The 18,040-nt window shown below is 36.4% G+C and overlaps 2 protein-coding genes across 6 annotated transcripts; both read right to left on the bottom strand.

Annotated features, from left to right (window-relative positions):
- Positions 1-1,020: 1,020 nt before the first annotated feature.
- LOC114924474 (uncharacterized) lies at positions 1,021-6,981 on the bottom strand. Of its 5 annotated transcripts, none has more exons than XM_072203136.1 (10): positions 6,346-6,981; positions 5,957-6,045; positions 5,472-5,517; positions 5,027-5,303; positions 4,510-4,757; positions 3,785-4,180; positions 2,955-3,689; positions 2,501-2,654; positions 2,085-2,393; positions 1,021-1,722 (listed from the first exon to the last, which is right to left on the bottom strand). In XM_072203136.1, the coding sequence occupies exons 2-6, from the start codon at positions 5,965-5,967 to the stop codon at positions 3,986-3,988; spliced, it is 777 nt and encodes a 258-aa protein (XP_072059237.1). In that variant the 5' UTR covers positions 5,968-6,045; positions 6,346-6,981; the 3' UTR covers positions 1,021-1,722; positions 2,085-2,393; positions 2,501-2,654; positions 2,955-3,689; positions 3,785-3,985. The 5 variants fall into 5 exon arrangements, with proteins under 5 accessions (XP_072059237.1, XP_072059238.1, XP_029144950.1 ...); XM_072203137.1 differs by lacking the exon at positions 2,955-3,689 and adding an exon at positions 1,829-1,862 and having other exon boundaries at positions 6,346-6,939; XM_029289117.2 differs by lacking the exon at positions 2,955-3,689 and adding an exon at positions 1,829-1,862 and having other exon boundaries at positions 2,085-2,654; positions 6,346-6,939.
- On the bottom strand, positions 3,050-3,967 carry LOC140175156 (calmodulin-binding transcription activator 3-like). The gene is made up of 2 exons (XM_072202090.1): positions 3,785-3,967; positions 3,050-3,679 (listed from the first exon to the last, which is right to left on the bottom strand). The coding sequence occupies exons 1-2, from the start codon at positions 3,965-3,967 to the stop codon at positions 3,050-3,052; spliced, it is 813 nt and encodes a 270-aa protein (XP_072058191.1).
- Positions 6,982-18,040: the final 11,059 nt, after the last annotated feature.

Here is an 18,040-nt window from a genome sequence, read left to right as displayed (position 1 = left end):
TAACGAGATCAAAGTTAATTTTTTAATCAATTGGAATTATTAGGATGAATGGAGGATATAATTGGTTGTTATTTTTGTATTTGATTGTTAATAAATATAATTGATAATTGATAAAATAATAATTTATAAAATAAAAAACTATTTTTATAATTAAATAAAATATATGGGATTGATTTGTAATTAAAATTAGTTCAAGAACTACGTAGCAATTGATAAAAAAAACTCTAAAAACATGTTTTTTACTTGGATCACTAAGTGATCCAAAGCTTCCTGGACCACCGAATTCTGTGCCCTACTTTTCATAAGTCAAAAGTTAAAAAAAGTTACTTCTAAAGTTTCCAAACGGGTCCTTAATCATTATATTTGATTATCCTGGTAATTAGTAATTTTATTAAAAAATATATAAAATAATATATATAATATATTTAAATACATGATGTCAAATTTGGTAATGATTTTTGTGTTTCTAAAATATTTTTACTGTTTTTTTAATTAAAAAAAAAACAAAAATAAATGTAAATACTATTTGAATCCGTTTAAAATTCAAAAAGAAAAAGAAATTTCATCTTCAACTCTTATAGTTATATATGCGGTAATATTTGTTCAAAGAGACTTGCTTTTCATCTCTTATTTTTTTAATGTTTAATTTATTTCAATTATCCTATGGTATTTTTTACATTCACGTATTTATTTTCGTAAAATTTTTCAATGTCTCTCGTGTTAAAATTTAATGATTTTATTCTAAAAATTTGATTACATGAAGACTTTTGCAGACTTTAAAATTTAAATATACTTAAATACATAATGACTAATTTGATAATTGATATTTATCAAACATTTGTGTAAATCAAAATACATATTTTTGCAGACTTTTTTTATTGTATTTTAATTGGTATAAATATGCTATTTTTCATAATTATCTTAATAATATACCACTTGCAAATTAAGATTCCTATAAAAATAATGAGAAAGGTTTACAAACAAGTTAAAAGGATTTTTCCCTAATTGTCTTTCTCCTTGTAGTTGAACATTAAGTCAATTATATTGCAAATAGAACTGTCTTCTACATGCCTAAAACGGGGAACAAAAAGGACATCTGTATTGTATATACATTTCCCCTTGCTTTCCTGAATTATCTTTTATATTTCTAATTTACAGAATTTCCATAATAAAACTATGTTAGATGTTACTTATTTTACAGTTTTACTCGTAGGACTTAAACTATCATCCAAAGTAAGTCACTGTTACTCTTCGCCATTCCTGTCAAATACTACTCAACAGGCTGTGGTTGACTGCTACCACCATCACCAGTCTGTTCCAATCTGATTTGCTTTTAATCAAGGAAAACTGATTATATATTTAGTGGGCCAAAAATATTACCCAGGGAAAGAAAATAGATAGGACCACAGCACCTTAAAATTTTGAGATTTCATGACAAGCTTCATGTACTGATGACGGGCCTCTGGATTGCGAACCATAGACTTTACTCTATCCAGAGCTTTGTTCACATCAGCTGATTTCTGTCTCCTGCCAATGCTAAGAAATTCATATTCATCAATTTTTCTCAGGATTTCCAGCCACAGTGCAAGCCGACTGCACAACCCGGAATCCTCTCAGACCAACTCCTTTCCGCCTCCAACGCAGTATTGCCTTTTCCACGATGCCAACAGACCAAACAACTATTTTCTACTGCTTTCGAACTTGGTGACCTCTAACATGAGCCTGTAAAGAAGAAGCAAGTCAAATGAGGAAGCAATATTACCTCCATCGCAAAGGCATTTACAGCCAATAAACTGAATTGGTGAAATGCTAATGCAAACTGACCCACCCGACACCGAGGACAGAGGCAGTAAGAATTGACTCTGCAAGGCAAATCAAGGAAATGCCAAATACTAAATGAAATAACAGTATGTTACCTTTAAAAAAAAAGCTACAGCCATCACAACAATTTGAGGGTTGTATATAAAGAAGCATATACTATGGAGAAAGGAAAGGAAAGAATTGTAAAAACTCAAAAAAAAAAATCACCTACAAGACAAGCATGACCTTGCTGCTAGTAAAATACATTCTATGTGCACAAGTACCTGAATTTTTACAATGCCGGTGCGTATTCTCGAAAAATCTTTTCTTCCCTTCCACCCATGGTATCTCTTTTGAATCTTTGAAGCTGCAGAATGCAGATAATCATCAAAATGACCCATCTTCTAAACCTTGTTCAAAGAATCAGCAACTTGGTCAAGTGCATCTTCAGAAATATCACTGCTATTCTTGGCTAGTTGTCTTTGACAGAATGATCTTGCTCTAAAGGCTGCTTGGATTGAAGCAGCAGCATAAGCTGATTTTTGAAAAGCAGCAAGTGACTCTCCTAGATAGTGCTGCTCATCCATTGTCATCTTTGATGAATCAGTATCAGCACATTCAAATGCATTGTCAGTTGCTAAGTTTGTGGAATGTTGTCCTTCTCATTTTCATTAACAGTTAATCTAGACAATTGACTTACAAGATCTGCCTCAGCCAGATATCCAGCAATACCTTTATATCCTCTACTTGAAGCTAAATCAGCTGCTGTTTCCCCTCGAGGAAATGCTGATGTTGGGTCATCAACAAGACCTGGGATTGCACCTAATTTGACTAGTGCAATCACAGTTTCCTCTCTGAAGAGAATGAAAAGAAAACAGAGTCAAGATGCAAAGTCATTATACTAATATAGATATACCAGAAAATATGGTGGCAGCGATTAAAAATAGACTAACACAGATCATAAATGAAGTCTAAGTGTTAAAAACTATAGACCCCTTAGCATGAAATATGGCATACTTTTATATCATAGATGAAAGTGAAATATAATGGCTGAACAGAAAATTAATACAGTACATCAAGAACATAATTTAATTTAACCAAAGAATAAATAGCAATGTGGTTATGCAAACACGAAACAAACCCTATATATATACCTTGCATTAAAGTGAAAAACATCCCTAAAATTACTAATATAAATAGGCACAAGAAAATAGTTTCCCATAGAATCTGGCCTCCTAAAATGTGATGCCTAGTGAAGTCCTGTTCTTCCATGAGCATCTCTGAAGTTAGGATTAATACCAGCATTAACTACAGGGGCCATAGCCCACACATAACCAAGACCAGCAGCCAAATGTATCACTCCTTGGCCTTCAGCATCCAACATGTTCGGCCCTTTTCCTCCCTCATGAACCTTAAAGACCAACCATTTAAAAAGCTTGTCACTAACTAATCTCTGAAATAACACATCCCTAGAGCTCATGTGATTGCTTTCACCGATCTGGAAATTCTTATTTTTGTCTCTAGTCAAATACATTGTTCTTTTAATTTTAGAATTTTCACATTTGGGAACAGAGCATTTCCAACCCACACTGTGAGGACCCAAGTTTAAAATTTTAAGTAGTCGCACTTCAAGCTGTATCTCATCTTCTGGTTTGATTTCAATACCCACGTGGCTTACAGATTTATTTGGATTTTCAAGATATTCAAATTCTCTGATCTCACTGCAGGCTAGCCTATTACTGCAGGTTACATAGAATGGAACACGACCTGGAGAATGCAAAGGAGTTTGACACTGTATCGCATTCTCTGCCAATACTTCAGCCGAAACCTCAATTTCACCAAACATACATCCCCATTTTACTCCCCAGAAATGTGCCAACTATTAAAACCTTTCAGAGAAGGAATAAATAAATCAGAAACCATATTGTCTGAGTCATGAACGGGGAATATATAATGCTATGGAAAACCAAAAATCATTACTGACCTTTGTTCTAACCCCAGCATATGCCCAATCTGGAGCAAAGTCAATGATACTAAACAGTTGTTCTTGGGAAAGATAGGGACTTAATGAGTCCATATCCAAGTGCATGCCGCGCAAACTAGATACCTCCTTATCCTCATTATTAGCATCAAGTGATTTCCAGTAATTGCCAGAAACTGAAGCCATCAAGGAATTGTTACAATCTCAACCTATCTCCTTATCCATCCACCATCCAAAACAATCAAGCTTCTTCAGTTCCCCAGATTCAACATTTTGTGGGTCATCATTGTCCAAACCACCATCTTGGAATTTTTGTTCAACTACGTTCTTTGTAGCTAAAACAGGATGATGATGATGGAATTGGGTACGCAATGAAACTAAATCATGCTCCTTTTGCACCTGTGACAACGTACAAAAGAGAGTTACATGGAGAAAGCAACATGACTAGTAAACCATACACACACACGAAACAGAGTGTCAATCGGAAAACTTGTCAAGCACAGAAGTTTCGTATACATTTATCACAAAACTGTAAAATACATTACTATATTGCTGTCATTCACTTGAAATGAAATGGCTAATTTTTCTTACTATTGTTAGGCTTTCTAGTTTCTATTTAACACTACTCTACCCAAACTATGAGGCTAGTATTGGAATCATAAAGCAAAGTAGAGATTGGCATCAAAGCTTGCAATTTATTTATAATAGCCAATTTTCCATTCCTAAACCTGATTTACAGCATGTAACATTCCTGTAACTGGCTGTATGCACACATCAGTCATGAGCCTATCTCTGAAATTTTGAACATGCTGATTTATGGGATCTGCTTCTACATGAAGTTCTCCATCATTCATATCAACTGTGGTTCTACTAGTGTTCTCTATTGTTGCACATGATGATAAGCCAGAGCCAGGATAAAAGCTAGGGAGAGAAGATGACCATGAAATAAGAGGGTCCCTCATCAACTCAGCAAAACCTAAAGAACAGAGCAAATAAATTTATAGACCAGAAAATGCAAAGAAAATTGCCAGATAGACAAGCATAGGAACAAAATATTCATCCCCTTGGACCCAATAAACAAAAACAGTCAAGTCAAGTAACAAATGGAATTATCTTTGTTCATTTGCCACTTAAATATCACCAGATTAACAACAATTAAATTTAAAAATAAAATAAATATGAATACCAAATATCTGAAAATATGAATTACTGATACTTTTTTCTTAAAGTACAACCAGTACTTACCAGTGGCTTCATGTCCAAGCAGCCGTGCATTGTGAGGAATTGAAGTGTCAATAGGCCGAGCATGAGACAAGACTTGAGGACCATTCTCTGAGTGCCGATCATCACACACTGAAGCTCGTCCAGCCTGCTCAACTTCATTTGCAGTTGATGAAACAGATGTTTGAAATACAGATATAGGTGACTCTATTTTGACAGAGGAAGGCGCTGAACTTGTTCGAGAGCTACCAACCAAGGATACAGGAGCTGCAGGGGAATGTGAGACGCCGGACTTGTAACCCTGTAAATTATGCAGCATGGCATAAGAGAACAATGGATCACATTAGGGTGAGAAAATCACCATAGTTGTTTTTAACCTACACCAGATTTACTTGATGCTAGTTTCAATATAACATCTTATCCAAATAATTTTAAGATAAAAATGCAAAAGAATAGATTAAAAATGTACCTCTTTAATATGACGATAATGTACAAGAACAATGTGCTCTAACTGCCTGCAGACAAAAACAATGTTTAAGTTGACATGAAAAATGATCAACACTAGCAATTTAAGTGATAATCCCCTTAAGATCCCCTATGGCCCTTTCTAGTTAGCCCGAGGATCAAAATGAGTCAGATGCAGCTGCAGGGTATCCTACTTCAGCCAGTGGCTTTATCAGTTTTCAAAATATATTTAATCTCAATCTTTTATTATAACACCTAACAAACGCTGTTTGTCTGCAAGGTCCAAGTTTGGATTAAGAACAAATTAAACATCATTACAAAACAAATTTCCACAGTTTCAACTAATGCAAAACTAAGACTCAATCTATTAATAACTCAACAATATTACCAAAAATGCCAAGAAGCCTCTAAGTATCATTCTAAATGTTATGAAAGAAATCAGGAATAGGTCTTACAAACCCTAAGTTCAACAGAATGACAGAAACTTACTCATCAAGCATCCAATAACTTCTCCTTTGAAAGTTCTCATTATCCTCCCCATGAGCATAGTAACAATTCAGGACATCAACATTACCAGCCTACACTCAACAATCAAGGCAATTTGTTAGGCAACTAATGCAACAAAAAATAACATAAAAATAAAATTAATGGAAAAGAAAAGGTGATTAATAAATAGATTGATTTAAACTGAGAAACCTAGACACCAGAAAAATAGAAGACACCAAAAAAAAAAAAAAAAACTGAGAAACCTAGAAACTACAATTTTGTTGAGTTACATGCAGGTATTCCAACACAATAGTTTGACCCATGACAGAGTTTCAATTGAATTAATGGATCCATAAAGGTGAAAATTACAACTAATAAAAAGAACAGCACACCTTCAACTTTTCATGAGCTTCTCTAAAAGTTTTCCCATCTTTTTTCTTCCTCCACCTATGACCATCCTTGCGAAAATAACGAAGTGTTTTTCGATCAAACAAGAACAGTGATCCAGCTAAGATAAATAGGAATAGCAAATAATTACAAAAACGTCAGTACTCTATCTTTACAGTAAGGCATATACAAGTGTTAGGTTTAACAAGTTATGCACTGTCTGTATAAACTATGAAGATAAGATTTCCTTCTTTTCTTTTTTGTGTGTGTGAGTATGGGTGTTGGGGCGAGGGGGGGGGGAGGGTGGTTCAAGTAAAAGTCCAACACAACGATATGCTCCCTGATCAAGGGAAAGAGATTGAAAGACTGGACTAATTATCCACTTCATTGGTCTTGAACGAAACCTCCTCTAAGATTTAGGAATTCCTGAGTCAAGGATTGAAGTTGTTAATTTTTGAACGAAACCTGTTAACCACTTTTGGTGGCGAAGTGGGTGGTGAATTGAAGACAAGTTGTTTTTTTTGTCTTCATTTACTTCATTTTCAATCGAGTACAATTGATAAAAACAAAGACATTTATGATATGGAATTATATTGCTCATTAACCGGAATGTGAGCTTGATTGTTATTTGAATAAAAATTGGGAGTGAGATGATAAGTCTTTGGATATTTTAAGATGGTGGAAGGTTAATTCGGTTTTCCATCCTAGTAAATATGGCACGGAACATATTGGCTATACTAATTTTATCAGTGGCTTCCGAGTTTGCTTTTAGTATAAGAGGAAGAATCATCGATCAATATTGTAGCTCATTAACTCCTAAAATGATAGAAGTCCTTGTATGTACCGAAGATTAGTTTAAAGGAGACTTTTTCTCTTCTCTTGCACCTGAGAATTTCGAAGAAAGGTAAATTGAATATTAAATGTTTCTTAAATATATCATATGATTTACTTAGAAAATGTTTTAGTTTAACTTATAATTATAATTTTTTAAAATTTATAATTATAATTTTTTTGTGTGCAGATTTGATTTTATCAGAGGACATTACTTGTTCAGTGGGTCCAGATTCAATTGCGCTTGAGGATGACTAGAAAGTCTTGATTGTTTGTTTTATAAGTGGTGAAGAGATTAGACTTACTAAGTTAATTGTTGATGGGGGTACCTTTTCCTAGATGAGAATTTCGGATTCTTTTCTTTGATGCTCATTCTTTGCTGCTTCTTTTAGTTTTACAATGTATGATAAACTTGTCAAAAATTTATGTCCACTAATCTATGATATACACCTTGTCTTGTCCACATTTTCAGCTGTAATTCCTAAATTTAGGTATTGTTTATATTTTTCTTTGTGTATGCACTTTGTGCAAGTTGACCCAATATTTAATGTTTCACTTCCATTATCTTTAGTAGGTGTATGTGATAAGTATTGCCACCAAAAGTTTAGAAAAGTAATTATAATTTATAATGGAAGGAATTTTATTATTTACAAATGTTACTTGTATTATTTAGAAAGAAAAAAAAATTAATTTTTAGATTAAAAAACAATTTAAAAGAAAAAGGTAACACATTTAAATTTTTATATGTAAAAAAATTAATTTTTGTATAAAAATTAGTTTTTGGGTGTAAAAACTAATTTTTTGATATAAAAACCAATTTTTTAGTGTAAAAATCGATTTTTTGATATGAAAACCAGTTTTCAGTGTTAAAACCAGTTTTTTGATATAAAAACCGTTTTTTTATATAAAAATTGGTTTTTTATATAAAAACTGGTTTTCCTATATAAAAACCGATTAATTTTTTAAAATCGGTTTTTGTTTTAATAACCGGTTAAAAATCGATTTTGAATTTTACTAACCGGTTAATAACCGGTTTTATCATATGAAACTAATTTAGTTAATTCATCAATACTATATTTTTGGTTAACCAAATAACTAGTTTGGTTTTTGGATTAACCAAACCATGAACACCCCTAGATTGATGTCCCTCCACTGGGAAAAATGGATTCCCTGGCTTTCGGCATCACAGAAAATGAAAAATCAACATAGTAAGCTTCATACAATAAAAAGTAAGCAACAGCTAACAGATTACCTGGAGGCCTGACAGGTGGATCAGGTGTTAACTCAAACCTCTGATAATTGCGAAGTATCTCGCTTATTTCAGCAGGTCGAAGCCATCGATGCTCTGCTTCTCGGAGTATCTCTCCAAGCTCTGTTACATTCCGGGGAACAATACAATTGTTTTACAGAATATCAGTATAATAACCAACACACAAATACATTGCCCAATTTGAAGTCGTGAATACTCAAGTTTACAGGAAGCTTTACATGTACTCACTGAAGGCAATACTTTGACACTAGTACTGAAGTCCAAACAAATAAAATTAACCAAAAAAACAAATATACATGACACTACACAGATAATGCAATGATTCAATTGAAAGTTGGAACCATTCATCAGCTAGTGTTGTTAATTATATCACAAGAACGGAATACATTTCCTAACATACACTAGTGATCAATGATCAAATCACATCCAAGTGAAGCATGCAATAATAATGAAAAGTAGATAAAAAATAATAATAATTTAAACAGAAAAATAAACCCAATGAGAGACAATAGTGGCACGTGGAATATGTTATATATGCATGCAGAAAGAAAAATGCGAAATTTCTCAAAGATTAACGATAGAGCATTGAAGGGAACGTTATTAGCAGCAGGGACGGATCTATATATGTTGTAGTGGAGTTAAACCCTAAAGTGGTCCTTGAGATTCACAAAATGCACCGATTTAGTCTCTGACTTTCCAATTGTACTAATTAAGTCCTTCAGATTGAAAAAAATGCATCAACGTGGTCCTCCTCATATTTTTCGATCATATTTCTTGCCGGCGGGAGTGACGTGGCGAATGAGTGCCACGCTGGAGTGTCTAATGGTTGATTGATGTGGCAAATGAAAGTTTAAACCTCAATTTGGTCCTTGATCCCTTTTTAAAACCTAACTCAGAAGTAGCGCAGCACTTCTTCGTCATCATCATCATCATCATCATCATCATCATCTTCTTCTTCTTCTTCTTCTTCTTCTTCTTCTTCTTCTTCTTCTTCTTCTTCTTCTTCTTCCCTACTCATTATCATACTCATTGCTTTGCATGGTTGGATGATGGTTAGACGTGCAGATGAAAGAGAGTCTTCTTCTTCTTCTTCTTCTTCTTCTTCTTCTTCTTCTTCTTCTTCTTCTTCTTCTTCTTCTTCTTCCCTACTCATTATCATACTCATTGCTTTGCATGGTTGGATGATGGTTAGACGTGCAGATGAAAGAGAGGAAAGTTCTATGCGATCAACAACAAGGAGCCAAGTCAGAGTAGAGGCACGTGAGTACCAGAGCAGTGTGGGTGTGGGAAATGTCCTGTGCTCCGATAGTCTAGAATGAAAACCCACCCAAATAAGCCCTTCTTTGGATGCCTGAATTACAACGTGAGTGTTTCCTGAAGATTTGTTATTGAATATTTTGATGGTAACTATTAAATTTTGTGTTCACAGAGTAGTGGAAGAAGATGGTGTGGGTTCTTTCGATGGGTAGACATTGTAGAAGATGATAAAGAAAATTTGAAAGACACTGCGGCATACAAAAATGAAGAAGTGAGCGTTAGTCTTGCTTTGAGGATTGGAAATTTGGAAGCTGAGTTAAGGACCCAGAAATATATGATACAAATGTTAGGATTGCTATTTTTTTCTCTGTTAGTTATTGTTTTAGTTGTGATGGTAAAAATATAAGAACTGTGTTTGAAAGCATCTGTTAATGAATGTATGGGAACTGTTTAGCTTATTGATTTGTTATTTGTAGATAGATTTTATGAAAATAAAATCCAAACTGAATGAACAGAAGAGGTAAATTGATAATAGTAGTTGTAGATTATAAACAAGACATTGCCAATGTAACACAGTATCAGTTGACCACATAAGGATAAACAAACTGAAACAGCTACCAATTCGGAAACAAAAAGACCTTCAAGTTTAAACTCTGTTAAAGTATTTACTACCAAAAAATCAAAATAAACCATACAGTCTGGCTAAGAGCTATTCTTTTAGAGAAATAACAAAATACCCAAAAAATCAACCAATGCCCAAATCTCATATATATTCTGAAATCAGCAGCTAGAACATCCAAAATCAAGGGTTTTTCTTCCTTGGTGCCTTGAACTGTGGTGTTGGAACAAACTTCATGAATCTTGCCAACCTTGAAGATGTGGCTGCACTTGCTCCTTGCATGGGATCGACAGAAGTAGTTACTGATTGTGGTGAGGTCCTCCGTTTGGTTGGTAATTTAGGTGGCCTTGTTGTTGTTGGTGGTGGTGCCTGAGTAAAGTGTGACAATTTGTATGAGTTAGTGTGAAAAGGGGAGTTAAATCTAGGAAGTAAGCAACAAATATTTTGGGACATTTGATACCTCATCTTGTGTTCCACCATAGCTTGGTTGGGATAATTCAACCTCTTCAGCTTGCGGTGCAAACACTGATGGTGGAATGCCAACTGCTTGTGGTCCCGGAGTGGCAGTGTTGCTTACTTCAGCTGCAGGTATACTCCCAGTTGGAGTAGCTTTGGCCGTGGAAGCTGCCATAGCAGCTGCAAGAGCAGCAGCAAGCTCATCAGCTCTCTTTTGTTTGCATCCCTTCTTGGTGTGGCCCTTTACACCACAATATGTGCATGTGAATGGCTTGAGCTGTCTCTTTAGGATAACAGTCTGCTTAGCTTTCTTGTTTACACTAGGACCCTCATCAGCGTCCTTTTTTCTTTTGGTTGTAAGTTTTCCTGGTTTCCATTTGATGTTTGGAGCCTGGGGCTGACTATATGCTAATTTTTTCCACATGGATTGGCCCGAGAGAGGATTGATGTAATGTTCATAGGTCTTCCTGTATGAATCCATTGTGACCAAGGGGTGACAGAAATCCTCTAGTCTCTTGTTCACCCGTGCAAGAGCAACACAGGCATGAACACAAGGAATGCCTATAGCACACCAAACAAAAGGCAGTTTAAGTCCAGATCATGTCAGTTAATAGTTCAAGCAGTGTGATGATTGGCTTGCTCCTAGCCTCTTCGATCCTTGCATTGAAGACCTCACATGCGTTGTTGCATATATTATCCAGCTTTGGCCTATGGCTAAATTGAGACTTCATCCATGAATGCATAGGCCACTTGTTAAGGTATGTCCATGCTTTCTCACCGACTCTTTTGATCTTGTCCATGTTGCCAATAAAATCTTGGAAGGTGGTTGACCTTGCAGCATCCCAAAGGAGTCTCCGCAGCTCAAGATCCTTCCACTATTTGTTGAAATTTCGCAACAGGTGCCATACACAAAAACGATGGTGGACCTGTGGCATGACCTCCTCCACAGCTGAAATCAACCCCTGCATTAGATAAAAATATATAGCAGACACCAAACACCCAAAATAACCAAACAACATCAATAACCAAACTACCTACATAACCAATCACCCTAAATAATCAAACCACCTAAATAATCAAACTACTTAAAAAACCAAAGTACCTAAATATTCAGACTACCTAAATAACCAAACAAACTAAATAACTAAACCATCTATTCTAATCTCATAAAATCAGCAAGTTGCAATTATCCACACCAATTAAGACATAGAACCAAATAGTTTATACAATAAACAGATATACATTTGCTTACAACATTTAGTGATTCATTTACAACAACGTAAATAGATTAAGAAATATTTAAGTCCACAATATAAAGTGTCTAACCTTCAGCATAATCCCTTAACAAGGCATATTATGCCTTTTCATCCCTGTAGACAACATTTCTTGCATCAGCCAAGGCTCGGGCTATTGAATTTCTATGCAATATGAGATCATACTTTGACCTAAAGTATGTGGTGGACGAAATTATGATCCTCAAAGTTGGTCTCTTTGTATTTGTATGAAATCAAAAATACCCCAAAGAGATCATGGTGTGATAAATTGGGATCTTAATAATCCCTGGTGTGATCATAACTCCGTTCAACTTAACCAGCAAGTGTACTGGGTCATCCAAGTAATACCTTACGTGAGTAAGGGTCGATCCCACAGAGATTGTTGGTATGAAGCAAGCTATGGTCACCTTGTAAATCTCAGTTAGGCAGATTAAATTGGTTTATGATGAGTTCGAAAATTAATAATAAATAAAAAATAAAAGGGATAGAAATACTTATGTAAATCAATAGTGGAAATTTCAGATAGGCGTTTGGAGATGCTGTGCTCCTCTTGAATCTCTACTTTCTTATTACATTCATCCAATCCTTCTTACTCCTTTCCATGGCAAGCTGTATGTAGGGCATCACCGTTGTCAATGGCTACATCCCATCCTCTCAGTGAAAATGGTCCTATGCTCTGTCACAGCACGGCTAATCATCTGTCGGTTCTCAATCAGGTTGGAATAGAATCCCTTGATTCTTTTGCGTTTGTCATCACGCCCAGCCTTCAGGAGTTTGAAGCTCGTCACAGTCATTCAATCCCAGAATCCTACTCGGAATACCATAGACAAGGTTTAGAATTTTCGGATCCTCATGAATGCCGCCATCTATCTAGCTTATACCACGAAGATTCTGTTGGGGAATCTAAGAGATATGCGCCCGACCTAGAGTAGAACGGAAGTGGTTGTCAGTCACGCGCGTTCATAGGTGAGAATGATGATGAGTGTCACGGATCATCATATTCATCAAAGTGTTGTGCAACGTATATCTTGGAATAAGAATAAAAGAGAATTGAATAGAAGATAATAGTAATTGTATTGAAACTTGAGGTACAGCAGAGCTCCACACCCTTAATCTATGGTGTGTAGAAACTCCACCGTTGAAAATACATAAGTAAAAGGTTCAGGCATGGCTGAATGGCCAGCCCCCTCAATGATCAAGAGACCGAATGATCAAAGACTACAGAGTCAAAAGATTAAACTGTCAAAAGATGTCTAATACAATAGTAACTTATCCTATTTATACTAGACTAGCTACTAGGGTTTACATGAGTAAGTAATTGATGCATAAATCCACTTCCGGGGCCCACTTGGTGTATGCTTGGGCTGAGCTTGATCTATCCACGAGCTAAGGCTTTTCTTGGAGTTGAACTCCAAGTTATAACGTGTTTTGGGCGTTCAACTCCGGATCATGATGTGTTTCTGGCGTTTAACTCCAGACAGCAGCATGTACTTGGCGTTCAACGCCAAGTTACGTTGTCAATTTCCAAATAAAGTATGGACTATTATATATTTCTGGAAAGCTCTGGATATCTACTTTCCAATGCCGTTGAGAGCGCGCCATTTGGAGTTCTGTAGCTCCAGAAAATCCATTTAGAGTGCAGGGAGGTCAGATTCCAACAGCATCAGCAGTCCTTTTGTCAGCCTTTTTCAGAGTTTTGCTCAAGTCCCTCAATTTCAGCCAAAAATTACCTGAAATCACAGAAAAACACACAAACTCATAGTAAAGTCCAGAAATGTGAATTTAACATAAAAACTAATGAAAACATCCCTAAAAGTAGCTTGAACTTACTAAAAACTACCTAAAAACAATGCCAAAAAGCGTATAAATTATCCGCTCATCACAACACCAAACTTAAATTGTTGCTTGTCCCCAAGCAACTAAAAATCAATTAGGATAAAAAGAAGAGAATATACTATAAATTCCAAAATATCAATGAATATTAATTCTAATTAGATGAGCGGGACTTGTAGCTTTTTGCTTCTGAACAGTTTTGGCATCTCACTTTTTCCTTTGAAGTTTAGAATGATTGGCTTCTCTAGGAACTTAGAATTTCGGATAGTGTTATTGATTCTCCTAGTTAAGTATGTTGATTCTTGAACACAACTACTTTTATGAGTCTTGGCCGTGGCCCTAAGCACTTTGTTTTCCAGTATTACCACCGGATACATAAATGCCACAGACACATAACTGGATGAACCTTTTCAGATTGTGACTCAGCTTTGCTAGAGTCCCCAGTTAGAGGTGTCCAGAGCTCTTAAGCACACTCTTTTTGCTTTGGATCACGACTTTAACCATTCAGTCTCAAGCTTTTCACTTGGACCTTCATGACACAAGCACATGGTTAGGGACAGCTTGATTTAGCCGCTTAGGCCTGGTTTTAATTCCTTGGGCCCTCCTATCCATTGATGCTCAAAGCCTTGGATCCTTTTTACCCTTGCCTTTTGGTTTTAAGGGCTATTGGCTTTTTCTGCTTGCTTTTTCTTTTTTCTTTCTATTTTTTTTGCCATTTTTTTTCTTCTTCTTTTTTTTTGTCGCAAGCTTTTGTTTTTCACTACTTTTTCTTGCTTCAAGAATCAATTGTATGGTTTTTCAGATTGTCAATAACATTTCTCTTTGTTCATCATTCTTTCAAGAGCCAACAGTTTTTAACATTCATAAACAACAAGATCAAAAATATGCACTGTTCAAGCATTCATTCAGAAAACAAAAAGTATTGTCACCACATCAATATAATTAAATTAAATTCAAGGATAAATTCGAAATTCATGTACTTTTTGTTCTTTTGAATTAAAAACATTTTTTTCATTTAAGAGAGGTGAAGGATTAATGGATTTTATTCATAGCTTTAAGACATGGTTACTACATACTAATGATCATGAAATAAAGACACAAAACATAGATAAACACAACATTAAAAACCGAAAACAGAAAGAAATAAAGAACAAGGAATGAATCCACCTTTAGTGGCGTCTTCTTCTTGAAGGTCCAACAATGTCCTTAAGCTCTTCTATGTCCCTTCCTTGCCTTTGTTGCTCCTCCCTCATTGCTCTTTGATCTTCTCTTATTTCATGGAGAATGATGGAGTGCTCATGATGTTCCACCCTTAATTGTTCCACATTGTGGTTCAAATCTTCTAAGAAAGTGTTGAGTTGCTCCCAATAGTTGTTGGAAGGAAAGTGCATCCCTTGAGGCATCTCAGGGATTTCTTGATGATGAGCTTCCTCATGCATCTCTTGAGAACCGTGAAGGGTCTCTCTTGCTTGCTCCATCCTCTTCTTGGTGATGGACTTATCCTCTTCAATAGAAATGTCTCCTTCTATGATAACTCCAGCTGAGTAACATAGATGGCAAATAAGGTGAGGAAAAGATAGCCTTGCCATGGTGGAGGGCTTTTCGGCTATTTTGTAGATTTCATTGGAGATGACCTCATGAACTTCTACTTCCTCTCCAATCATGATGCTATGAATCATGATGGCCCGATCCACAGTAACTTCAGATCGGTTGCTAGTGGGAATGATGGAGCGTTGAATGAACTCCAACCATCCTCTAGCCACAGGCTTGAGGTCTAGTCTTCTTAGTTGAACTGGCTTGTCTTTGGAGTCTCTTTTCCATTGAGCTCCTTCCCCACATATGTCCATTAGGACTTGGTCCAACCTTTGATTAAAGTTGACCCTTCTAGTGTAGGGGCGTTCATCTCCTTGCATCATGGGCAAGTGAAACGCCAACCTCACATTTTTCGTACTAAAATCTAAGTATTTCCCCCGAACCATTGTGAGATAATTCTTTGGATTCGGGTTCATACTTTGATCATGGTTCCTAGTGATCCATGCATTGGCATAGAACTCTTGAACCATTAAGATTCCGACTTGTTGCATGGGGTTGGTTAGGACTTCCCAACCTCTTCTTCGGATCTCATGTCGGATCTCCGGATACTCATTTTTCTTGAGCTTGAAAGGGACCTCAGGGATCACCTTCTTCTTTGCCACAACATCATAGAAGTGGTCTTGATGGCTTTTGGAGATGAATCTTTCCATCTCCCATGACTCGGAGGTGGAAGCTTTTGTCTTCCCTTTTCCTTTTCTAGAGGATTCTCCGGCCTTAGGTGCCATTTGATGGTAATGGAAAACAAAAAAGATTATGCTTTGACCACACCAAACTTAAAATATTGCTCGTCCTCGAGCAATAGAAGAAAGAAGAGAAGAAGAAGAGAATATGGTAGAGAGGGAGAGATGTAGGTTCGGCCAAGGTAAAGAAGAGGGGGTTGTGTTGTGTGAAAATGAAGGAGAATGGAAGGGTATATATAGGGAGAGGGGGGAGTGTATGTTCGGCCATTTAGGGTGGGAATGGGTGGGAAAATGGTTTTGAATTTTTGAAGGTAGGTGGGGTTTATGGGGAAGAGTGGATGGATGTGAGTGGTGAAGGGGGTGATTGGGAAGAGGAATTAAGGTGATTGGTGAAGAGTGTTGGGAAGTGTGACATGGGGAATACTCATCACAAAATAGGATTAGGAGGTAAGGTGGGAATATAGTAGGTGGGGATCCTGTGGGGTCCACAGATCCTGAGGTGATCCTGTGGGGTCCACAGATTTTGAGGTGTCAAGGAATTCCATCCCTGCACCAAATAGGCATGTAAAATGCCTTTGCACACCATTCTGGCGTTTAAACGCCGTGTGGTGCACATTCTGGGCGTTCAACGCCCATGTAAAGCATGTTTCTGGTGTTGAACGCCAGTTTCATGCTTGTTAATGGCGTTCAGCGCCAGCTTTTCTTCTCTAGGCACATTCCTAGCGTTCAGCGCCAGAATGTTGCTTGTTTCTGGCGTTCAGCGCCAGGTTGATGCTCTGTTCTGGCGTTGAACGCCAGCCAGATGCTCCTTACTGGTGTTGAACGCCAGCCTGTGCTTCCTCCAGGGTGTGATTTTTCTTCTGCTGTTTTTGATTCTGTTTTTAATTTTTATATTTTTTTCGTGACTCCTCATGATCATGTACCTAATAAAACACAAAATAATAATAAAATAAAAATTAGATAAATAAAATTGGGTTGCCTCCCAACAAGCGCTTCTTTAATGTCAATAGCTTGACAGCGGCTCTCATGGAGCCACAAGGTGATCAGATCAATGTTATATAGTCCCAACACCAAACTTAGAGTTTGGATATGGGATCTTAACACCAAACTTAGAGTTTGGTTGTGGCCTCACAACACCAAACTTAGAGTTTGACTGTGGGGGCTCTTCTTGACTCTGAACTGAGAGAAGCTCTTCATGCTTACTCTCTTTTGTCACAGAGGGATGGCCATGTGCCTTAAACACAAGGTAGTCCCCATTCAATTGAAGGACTAGTTCACCTCTGTTGACATCTATCACAGCTCCTGTTGTAGCTAGGAAAGGTCTTCCAAGGATGATGCATTCATCCTCTTCCTTCCTAGTGTCTAAGATTATGAAATCAACAGGGATGTAAAGGCCTTCAACCTTTACTAACACGTCCTCCACTATTCCATAAGCTTGTTGATGATTGGATTTTTGATGGTTTAGAATTTCACTAATGAAATCTCGTTGTAAAGTATAGTCTCTAAACCAACAATAAAAATTTTGTTTGTCACAAGTACAAACCCCTAAAATCTATAAACCGAAGTATTTAAACCTCGGGTCGTCTCTCAAAGGACTTGCAGGGTAGTGTTCTTGTTATTGGTTATGGACTTGTTTATTTTGGGGTTTTTAATGAGAAATATGAATAGTAAATGGTAAGAAAACTTTATTAACAAAATGGTCTTGGCAAGGTTTGGTTGTCAAGGGTCTTCATCATTATCACTAGCCACAAGTATGGTAGTTGCAAGGATTAATCCCACTTAGTCATCCTTAAATCAATTAACAAAGGAAAGTCAAGTGAGTTATATCAATCCTAGTCCATAAATCCTAGCTTTCCACCAATTGGATTAATGAAGGCTAGAGTTAAT

This window comes from Arachis hypogaea, chromosome 9 (assembly GCF_003086295.3).
Source record: "Arachis hypogaea cultivar Tifrunner chromosome 9, arahy.Tifrunner.gnm2.J5K5, whole genome shotgun sequence".
Classification (NCBI taxonomy): Eukaryota; Viridiplantae; Streptophyta; class Magnoliopsida; order Fabales; family Fabaceae; genus Arachis; species Arachis hypogaea.
Note: the sequence above shows the minus strand (reverse complement) of the source record. Positions and strands in the feature narration are given on the sequence as shown.

What these genes read in the sequence shown, in the direction of transcription:
- LOC114924474 (XM_072203136.1), bottom strand. An exon ending in GCTTGGACATGAAGCCACTG is followed by an intron (nt 4,758 to 5,026) that starts GTAAGTACTGGT and finishes TCTGTTCTTTAG; the next exon opens with GTTTTGCTGAGTTGATGAGG. An exon ending in TGTTACATGCTGTAAATCAG is followed by an intron (nt 4,181 to 4,509) that starts GTTTAGGAATGG and finishes ACGTTGTCACAG; the next exon opens with GTGCAAAAGGAGCATGATTT.
- LOC140175156 (XM_072202090.1), bottom strand. Translation starts at nt 3,967, where the DNA reads ATGGCTTCAGTTTCTGGCAATTACTGGAAATCACTTGATGCTAATAAT. An exon ending in ATGCTGGGGTTAGAACAAAG is followed by an intron (nt 3,680 to 3,784) that starts GTCAGTAATGAT and finishes AGGTTTTAATAG; the next exon opens with TTGGCACATTTCTGGGGAGT.